This window comes from Crocodylus porosus, unplaced genomic scaffold, assembly GCF_001723895.1.
Source record: "Crocodylus porosus isolate Cpor-Errol unplaced genomic scaffold, CroPor_comp1, whole genome shotgun sequence".
NCBI classification, from domain to species: domain Eukaryota; kingdom Metazoa; phylum Chordata; order Crocodylia; family Crocodylidae; genus Crocodylus; species Crocodylus porosus.
In genome coordinates, this window is record NW_017728918.1 from 106,564,868 (window position 1) to 106,575,261 (window position 10,394).

Below are 10,394 nucleotides of genomic sequence, written 5' to 3' on the forward strand. Positions count from 1 at the left end.
CCTTCTAGTGTGCCCACATCCCCCCACATCTTAGTGTCATCAGCAGATTTGAACAGGGTGCTTTTTACCCCCTCATCCAAATCGCTGATGAAGATGTTGAACAGTGCAGGCCCAAGGACCGAGCCCTGCGGAACCCACTGCCCACATCCTTCCAGGTGAGAAGGACCCATCCACTACCACCTTCTGGGTGTGGCCCTCCAGCTGGTTGGCTACCCAATTGACTGTGTGGGCGTGGACACCACAGTCCCCCAGTTTCTTAATGAGAACGGGGTGAGAGACAGTGTCGAAAGCCTTCTGGAAGTCCAGGAAGACTATGTCCACTGCTACCCCCGCATCTAATGATCTGGTAACCTGATCATAGAAGGCCAGCAGGTTGGTCTGACAGGACCTGCCACTGATGAACCCGTGTTGGTTGCCCCTAAGCATGCAGTCTCCTGCTGGCCCCTCATGGATGTGTGCCAGCATAATTAGGTAGGTTGGCAGTAGTCAACACCCCAGGACAAAGCATGCAATACATATATCTTCTTTCTTCCATAACAAAGAGTTACTCAAATGTACCTTTTGGTGGTGTTACCACTTGCTCCTGCCAGATGTGCAGGTAAATGCACAATAGGATCTAATGTGCAATGTATGAATGTGCATGGTAGGAGATGTGATTATAGGATCAAACATCATAACCCATCATACCTTATTGTAAGTTCTGCCCCTGCACTAGAAAGTAGCAAATTCCGAGGCTGGGAGCCTGCAGCTGACGGGTTCACAGCTTCTGGGGTGCACTATGCACTCCTGCATCTGGGTGCTTGCATGTGCATGGTGTGCATCTGTGGATGCAAGCCCCATCAGCTGAGAACCCCATCTGATGAGGATTCCTAGCCAGGAGGGCACATCTGGCCATGCATGATAGGAACCAGCCACAAAGTCATCACATATTTTTTGTGAAATAAAAACTTTGTGGTTTATTCCTTCTTTTATGACACCATTAATTACTTTTAATGTGTGGCTAGGTTACAACTTAATGGATTACAACCAGTTAATCACATCTTAAGTGTAGCATGTAGCATGGGTCACAGAAACACAGCCGATAAATAAAGGACTTGCTCCTGTGCTCATCCCAGTCTTCCATTAATCATCCTCATGTATCCAAGGAAAGCAATACCAGGTGATACATTTAGCTAAACTGGTAAATAGTTCAGCAAGAATTTTTGGGGTGATTTTGTTATTGGACCAACTATATGACTGGTAGAGATACAGTTGGTGCAATAAAAGATTTCAGGCTATCACCCAAAAACCCTTGCTTTATGCATATTTCCTGGACCGTCATGGCCATAACGATTTTTAATATCCTCTGTTTTCTCAAATGGTTGATGAGGCTGTCACAGATCACTGCTATATGCCTCTACCATACAGCCTTCTGTTACCATATAACGTGGTTTTATCTTGGAACACCAGAATCACTGGTCAGAAAATGTCTAATTTTTTTCTTTGTTTTCCTTCCCCAACAGAATGGTAAATCTGCATCTCTGTGGGCCGAAGAGAGAATGAAGTTTCATACAGCTCAGATCAGAGATGTGGAACTTCTTACTGGCCTCAGCTTCCATCAAGACAGAAAACAACCTGTATCTGATATTTTGCGGTTAAAAACATATTTACCAACTTTTGATAAAGTGTAAGTTTTTCTGTAAAATGGTTCTTCCCATTTTGCAAAGGATTTGTAAATAGACTGTTTTACTTACAGATTTTTTAAAAATGATCTGGAACACTTATTCAGAGCTATTGGCCAAAACATGAGAAGAATCTATGGCACACTTGTATCTCAGGGACACTGGATGAACTATGTACAACACAGGAAAGCAGCTCCTGTTGAATTTTATTCCTTCACTTGACTGTGGTAGACATATGTCCATTGCTAAAGCCATTCTACCAGCATTGGAAATTTATATGGCAAGACACTGAGAAGAACACTAATTATACCTTTTAAAAACATTTGAAAAGCTTATGAGGGAGGAGTGCCAATCAAAACTGTGCTTAAAAGTGGGGGTTATTGGCACATGTTTTAACTTTTGGGAACTCATTGCAATCCATCTTAGTGTTGTTCACTCAACAAAAACTCCTTTCAACTTGGCTTCTCCTGGGAGGATGAAGGTCTTGTGGATTAGATTTTGATGACTCTGTCATTTAAAATTTCGTGTGATAATGCACTGCATAAAGCTATATTGTTGTAATGTCACCCATCTCCCACAGTAGGGATGGAGACCAAAACCATCAGTACCATAAGATAGACCTCTAACTAGTGAAGTAACTCTGATAGCTGTTACAGGGGTGTAGGTTGTAGCCATGTTGGTCTAAAGACATAGGCAGACAAGGTTCTTTGGGTGAATCTGATATCTTTTATTAGACCAACTTAAATAGTTGGAAAACAATTATTAAGCAAGCTTTCGGGTTCAAAAACCCTTTGTCAGGCTAAGGAAGTTTCTGCAGTTGCTGTGTGCTCTTCCTGGATGGAATGAAAAGTAAAGAAGCCAGAGGCTGGGCTGGTATGCATACAAGACAGGTAGTCAGTGAAAATGTAGATTGAGGAGTCAATGAGTGAGAGACAGGGTGGGAGGGGGGTGGGGAGGGAAGAGACAGAAGGGGGATGAATAGTGGAGAGATACCTGGGGAGTCAGCTGTCAGGCAGGTTATAATGTGTCATAAATCCAATGTCTAAATTTAGTTCATGATTTTTAGTATCCAGGAGGTTGATGAAGTGGAGTTCATAGGCTCATCTCTGGGAAGTGTTCTGTAAGTTTCCTTTGAGGATCAGGACTGAGAGATTGGAGAGAGAGTGGTTTTCTTGTGAGAAATGTACCCCTACAGGTACCCAACTACCTGTTGGGACACAGTAAAGAAGAGGAGGAGGCAATAAAGAAGAGTGCAATACAGTTTGCCTCTGCAATATACATTTTGCCTCTGCATTGTATATGCATCCGTAAAAAAAGGAGGGAGGTGCTGCTTCAGAATAACTGAATAAACGGAATAATAATACAAATGAATCAAATAGAATCCAAGGAATATTTTACAAAATTATCATCTTGCTGCAAATGACACCAAGAATTTGATTAAAACATTAACTTCCTTAGAGATTTCCAGCTGTTTGGCCGCTTTGGTGAATTATTTTGTCATTTCATGTTTTGAGGTCAACATTATTTTTAGTTGATCTGAATTCCTGATCACATAAGAAATATGTATCTGGCATGCAGATACCGCCAGATGCAGAACAGTAAAGGCAGGCAGCCAGCAGCACTGGAAGCTATACTGCCATAGAAGAAGCAGTCCAGTGGTACTAAGAGGCCCAATAATTCCTCACCTTCAGGCTATGTGCCATCACCTCCATAATATTCCCAGTCTCTCTAGAGATGTTGAGCCAAGGTGAGCTCTACAGTGCATAGGATTTGGTATAGTCACTGATGCATTTTTATTTGTTTTGTAAAAAAAAAAAGAACAAAAAGGATCTCACACAAATTGTGTTGAGAGAATGTAAATCCTGTGACAGGGCACTAGAAAAATGCATGTATATGTTGATTTATCCTAGAGATATTGGAGACTTGATCTGAGCCCACAGAAGTCAATGAAAGTATTTCCATTAACTTCAGCTAAATTGGATTGGAGCCTGGTGCAATCTTTCTTTTAACCAGGTGTATTTCTGTTACAAGAACAACATTTTTCCAAAGCAGTTTCAGTGTGTGAAGTATGAGCATCCTACAGCAACATCAGATCTTGACATGGGCATTTTTCAGTGCAACAGCTTTGTAACAACAAGTTTGACAATTAAAAATATCAGAAAATGGTGTGCTGTTCATTTCCTTTTCTTACATGAGATGATGGATTTTCTAGTATAGCAGGGTAGATTACATCAGAGTAGCAGTTGGGTCAGGTTACATCAGTCTATGCTTCATTTCTTTAAAACAAAGTATGTTTCAAGCTTTCTGAGGCCGTGTCTCCACCAGGATGAAGGCTACGCTTTTGAAACACAAACCCCATCCTTTATTCTCAGCTGGGTAAGTTTTGGTTATGAAGATATGATTGAAGACATGACCACGCTAGAGCTAATGCAGTGGTGTTTGACTCAGGCAGCAGCTACTTTGGTAAGAAGTGTCCACATATGTCAAAGAAGACAACTCCAAGCCCTGCTGTTCTCTGGAGCCCCTGCACAGTTATAGAGTTCAGCTCAGTCACCCAAGAAGATAGGTTTCCTGCTATGTATACGATCACCAATCATCTGTCTTTCCTACAGCTTTTGGGGGAGATGAGAATTATTGCTGTTCCTAGGCCACTCCTACCACTTGTTGGGAATAAAAAGGGCTCCTAAATATTACTTTTGTCCCTCTGTAAAGAGAAGGACCACCAAATTCCTGTCTATGCCTTGCTGGTTGCTACTTGCCTGGGAAAAGAGGCTGTCCCTTTTACTGACTGTCCAGGGAACGAACCCTGCTTAAAGAGAAATGGTATCAATTATTCCAGAAACACAGCAAGCAGCTTGAGTGGTTGGTAAGTCTGTGCGAAGCTATGGTCACTGATTCAATTCAGAGGAGATTCGGCCCAATTCAGGGACCAAATCTCTGAATCTGTATTGAATTGGGAGACCAATTAAAAGCTGCAAATCAATTTGAAACATCTGAATTTATTCAGAAAAGCTTCAGAAAAGATTCAGCCACTTCAGAGATTTGGCCATAGATTAAACAGGCAACTGACACAACTGCCTCCAGCTGGTAAGTTTGTTGGAGTTGGGGGAGCGGGGAGGGAAGGGGTGTGGAGGAGGGAGGGATTGGGACTGGGACAAGCAGCCCAGCTGGGGTGGGTGTGGGGGTGTGTTACACAGGGAGGGGCACAGGGGGGCGGGTGTGGGGACAGCTTGTTCCAGGTGGAAGGGGACAAGAAGCAGCAGGACATAGCTCTCACTTACAGTCCTGCTGTGGCTGCATCCCATGGCTCTGCTCCTGTGCCAGCTGGCAAGTGGCAGGGCAGAACTCCCACTCCCAGCACTGATGCAAGCGTGGCAGCACTGGGAGTGGGGGCTATGCCCTGCTGCCACCTGGAGCAAGCTGGCCTTCATCACAGGCCCCTCCCTCTCCCCCATGCCATCTGGGCAAGTGGCAGCACGACATAGCCCTCATGGCTCCCTCTGCTGGGACAGAGGCAGGCACAGTTGGAGGAGCCATGGGAGAAGCCCTCATGGATGCCCTGCCCCAGCCCTGTCCCCTGCCTAACCCAGGCTCCCAGCACTTAAAAAAAAAAAAAAAAGGCCTGCACTCACTGGCTCTGGCAGCAAAGATCAGGCCCTCTGAGTTTCATGGTAGAGCCACTCTGAGCAGCATGGGGCAGCAGGAATTGCCCTCCCTGCTTGTCACCCACACAGCAGCTGCCCTATGGCATGGGTGCAACACAACTTGGCAGAGCATCGTGCACTCTCTGGGAGCTGGGGCAGCTGCACATGTCAGCTGGGGCAGCTCCATCATTGCTCAGCCCCAGCGGCCCCAGCTCCCAGGCAGCATGCAGTGCTCTGCCAAGCCACACTGCACACGTGCCATGGGGCAGCTGGGTAATCCCCGCTGCCCCCCACTGCCCTGCATTGCACAGGGGGTTCTCCCACAAGCACCCAGAGGCTCCATTTGCCACTGCTGCAGCCGGGAAGTGTGGGGCTTTATTTTTTTTTTTAAGTGCCAGGACTAGCATTGGGCTGGGCAGGGCAGCAATGGGGGCTTGTCCTGGCACTCACACCAGCTTTGCCTCTTCCTAGCTGATCCACATCACCAAATCTCCGAATCAGTGCCGAATCTTCCAAAGCTGATTCCGCTGAATCGGTTCAGAACAGTGATCCAAATCTCCAAATCAAATCACTGTCCTCCAAATTGGCCGAATCTAAATTGAATGCTTCCCTATTCTCACTCACCTAGTGGTTGGCCCATGTCACTCCCAGATGCACATGGAGGAAAAGCCACTGCATTGAACCTGAGGCATGGAATCTCTTGCTGAGTGTGCATACTGAATTGCTTTACTTCAGCCCTTCTTGCTATAGAGAAAAGGCATGCTTAGGTGCTAGGGACTGTTAATCCTAAATTCAGCACCATGGTTAATGTAGTTTAGCCCTAGTCATGGGTGAATGTTAGGGGGTGAACAGGGGTGCATGTGTCCCCCTGAAGGGGCCAGTGCTCCCCCGACAGCCAACGCTGATGCTGTCGGTAGGGCTGGTGCCCCATCAGTGGCTTCTATGGGTGCCTCTTCCCCCCCCAAATTGAGGAGGCACCAGTCACTCATGGCCCTAGTTGCGTTGTACACAAAGATGATCTAAGCAGGGTGCAGGGCCCAGGGCAAATCAGCCTGTGTGGTACCTCACCCCCACATGCAAGAAAGCCAGCGGCAGATTCGGCAGCGGTAGGGAGGGGGTGCCGAGCGGCCGGGTGTGAAGCCAGTGGCAGTGAGGAGTTACTGCAGCCATTCTGCCCAGTTCTGTGGGGCCCCTCCGCAGCACAGGGCCCAGGGCAGTCTGCCTGATTCTCCACCCCCCAGGTACAGCTCTGTACAGCTCTGTTTGTACAAATATGGTAGGTTTATACTTCCTGCCACAGACCAAAGTCCACTTTGGGATGTTTGTCAGCTAGGAAAACTTTAATAGTCGCAGAAAGTCCACAAGATTTTAAACTCTGGACAATAAAAGATGGTGTAAAAGAAGTTGCTTTTGTAAATACAGCTCTGCAGGAAAGTAGTTTTCTGTTTCATTGAGAAAAAAATAACATTTGTTGCCAAATGGAAAAGCTTAAAACTCTTTCTTATGTTGATAATGTCCTCATACTCCAAAGAGAAAGGGTGAACCTCGTCTGGACTGTGACCTTTTACTTACTCCTTCTGGGCCTCTGTTCTACGTCTGTAAATTGGAGATGATCTTTTTTTCGAAGGATGTATACACTAGTATCTGTGAGGTGTTCAGATACAAGATGATGAACTCAAAAAAATAGCTGCAGAAATGTATGTGAAGATGGCAAACTGGTCCAACAGCTGCCTGTTCTTACATGTTTAGGGTTTCTCATGTTCATTCAAGGGTTTCTGTTGAGGGCAAGTGGGGCAAAATGAGAGGATGCCAAAAGTAATGTATGCCTGGCTGAAGGTATGAGGGAAGCTTTGGAAGGAATACCATCCTTAACCTGACAGTCTAGCAGACAGCCTACAGGTGTTATCTGCTCTGGACTTGAGATATTTTCTGTTAGAAGGGGTAGATCCACAGATGTCAGAAAAGGTTATAATTCCCTTGACTAAATTCATTGTGTGAAGAATTATTATGAGTTACAGCAGCATGGTATTCGGATTTGACTTCAATAGCATTATCCACTCTAAATACTTCATAAGAACTTTGACAAATAAAAACACCAGAAGACTTGTGATTTTTGAATTTCCTTTTGGGTTTTTTTGTGCCCAACACCTTATTCTCTCTTCCAAGAACAATAGGATAGGTTGCTGGGCAGCTGTTGTTCTATAGATGAGCAAAAGAAAGTAACACTTAAATAAAAGACTATCTTAATCAAGGAGTTTATAAAAAAGACCCTGCAGTTCATGAGATATTAACAATGCAAAGATCTAATAGAAAAGGTTTTTTTGAGTGATTTACCTTTGCAGACCTTCAGGAAAAGAGTGATGCCAATTATTGAAATGTTGGGTACATAAGGTCTTCAGGCTTCCTTTACCAACCAGAAAAAGGCAAAACCTACTTGCCCAACCTACAGCGTTTATCAGATCACTTCTTCTGGAACTCAAAATTTAATATCCAACTTGCAATGTTAAATCTGCTTCATTGCACAACTTCCTATAATCAAGGTTACCTGACCCTTCTAGCCATTACACATTTCTTTAATTGTTTTTACCTTGACGCATTTATAAAGCTGACAATGTTGCCAGCCATTGAAGCTGAAATCCAACATACCAGGTGTTAGTCTCAATTTTTCCCCTAAAATTTCAGCCAAAATAGTCACAGTTCTCCCCCCACCTCTCCCCAAAGAAGAGGCTAGGTTGTTTTTTTCCACTCATGTTAAAACATTCTGGATATATTTGAAATGCTCCAGTACACCTTCACTTTAAAACATGAACTTAATATTGGGTATGAGGTTGCTTTTCTTCCAATTATGTGTCAGCTGTCCCACTAAAAATCCATGCCTGTTTGGGAAGTTATAAGTCTTTGAACACTCTCAACTTTCACATACTCAGTACAGACTTAGAATACAGTAGTTAAAATTTCCAAAGATTTTTTTCATTGGGCATGCTTCATTCCCTCACGTGTGACATACAGCAGGTCCATGTAGAGCATGGCACCAGACTTGAGGGCAGAAAGTCTATTTATCCTGCTATTCTACCCAGGCAGAATGGAGGAAGAAGTTGCCTAACTGAAATGTAGAAGGACAGAAGTAAGACGCAGCAGGGAGGGAAAGAAATCAATTGAGAAAAGGAATCAGGTGAGATTGGGATTGGAGTAGTGGGAGAAACTGAGACTTATATTGTCAGGGCAAGGAAACTGGAACTAGGAACTGGAAGAGCTGGGTGAGGAGGGTGGAACTGACAGCTGAGAATGGCATGAAAGCCGAGATTTGGGGAAGAAAGACAGATTGGAGAAGGAATCAGGAAGGAACATTTGGACCTAGCTGGCCAAAAAGAATGGGACTTGGTGTGGGGAGGCAGAGAACTTAGGAGTGGCAGGGATGCCAGGACATTTTGTCTGATGAGGAAGAAGACTAGAATAGTTAAACATGGAGACAGACTGAGATGCAAAGCAGAGACTGGGACTGGCCATGAGACTAGACCTGAGATAGATAGTAAGAGAAGGGAAGAGACATGATTGGGAGACAGGCAGGATGAATGGCTGACCTGGCAATTTCAATTGGGACACTGGGGGACTAGGAGGAATGAAAAGAAAAGCACGCTCTCCACTAAAATCTAGATTGGAACCCAATATTCTGAGTCGCCGTGTTCCTCTGCTCTCAGCAAATACTGAGAAAAATACTATCCCTCTTTGGTGCCAGTCCACACAGGAGATGATAACTTACAATTACTACCAGTTATTCCATTAGTTTAAGTAGCAGATAGCTGTGCAGTGGTTCTAGAGCACCAGCATTGCTGATGACCTAGGTGGAGGTCACTCATGCTTCATGTGGAATGTCTAGGACTTCTTTGTTTAAAAAAACCAAAACAACCTCACATCCACTGCTCTCCCTGCATCCACAGAGCCAGTCATTTTATCATAAAAGAATTCAGATTCATTAGGCATAACTTGGTGAGTCCATGCTGATAGTTTCTAATCACCTTCTTTTCCTGCAAGTGCTTAGAAATGGATGAATTGCTCCATTGTTTTTCCAGGGACTGACGTAAGACTGATTAGTCTGCAATTCCCCAGATCCTCCAGATACTCCAGATCCTTCTTCTTCCCTTTTTTAAAGATTGGCACTATAGCTGCACTACTCCTGTCATCTAGGACCTCCCCTGACCACTGGCCATTTTCAAAGATAATGGCCAGTGGTTCTGCAATCACATTGGCAAACTCCCTCAGCACCCCTAGGTGCATGGCATCCAGCCCCATAGACTTGTACATGTCCAGCTTTCCTAAATAGTACATAACCTGTTCTTTTGCAACTATTGGTTGCTCACCTTCTCCCCAAACTGTGCTGCTGAGTGCAGTAGTCTAGGATCTGACCTTGCCTATGAAGGCTGAAGTGAAAAAGGCATTGAGTACTTCAGCCTCTTCTGCATGATCTGTCACTGGGTTGCTTCCTGCATTCAGTAAGGGCATTCACACTTTCCCTGATCTTCCTTTTGTTGCTCACATACTTGTAGAAACTCTTTTTGTTACCCTTCACATCCTTGCTAGCTGCAAATCTAATTGTGCTTTGGCCTTCCTGGGTTCATCTACACATGCACTTTACTTCACTTGCCTAATTAGCTCTGCAGTAAGATGTCACCTTCTACACATGCAGTGCAATTAAGCTGGAGTAAACTAATTAACTCTGCCCCCCATCTGGGGCTTCAGATGTTTCCAAAACCTTTGGCGGTTATCCTACTTGCAGGCTTGGGGTTCAGATGCCCCTGAGTTTTGCTTGCCCTTAGCCATAAGGCCCCAGGATCAAGCTAGGGAGGAGTCTCCCATTTCCATAAAGTGGGGATACAGCCAAAGTTAACTATGCATTATCTACGTGTGTATTATCCCATGGCAGCAGAGCGGTCTTCCCCAGGTGTAACTCAGAAGCCACCATGGTGATTATGGTATTTCCCCTGCCAGGCAGGCATAAGAACATGCTTGATCTGAGCTGACAAGAAACTCCAGTGTGAACTGCACCAGAGTTTATTGCTTCACATTAATATCACATGTAGATACACCCCCT

At 44.7% G+C, this 10,394-nt stretch overlaps 1 protein-coding gene across 1 annotated transcript in view; it reads left to right on the plus strand.

Moving 5' to 3' along the window:
• Window positions 1-1,742, plus strand: part of ENPP1 (ectonucleotide pyrophosphatase/phosphodiesterase 1) — a 73,268-nt gene extending 71,526 nt beyond the window's left edge. The window contains exon 25 of the mRNA XM_019538057.1: window positions 1,503-1,742. Within this exon, the coding sequence (XP_019393602.1) occupies window positions 1,503-1,670 (168 nt within the window). The 3' untranslated portion in view covers window positions 1,671-1,742. The remainder of the gene's footprint in view (window positions 1-1,502) is intronic.
• The last annotated feature ends 8,652 nt before the right edge of the window (window positions 1,743-10,394 follow it).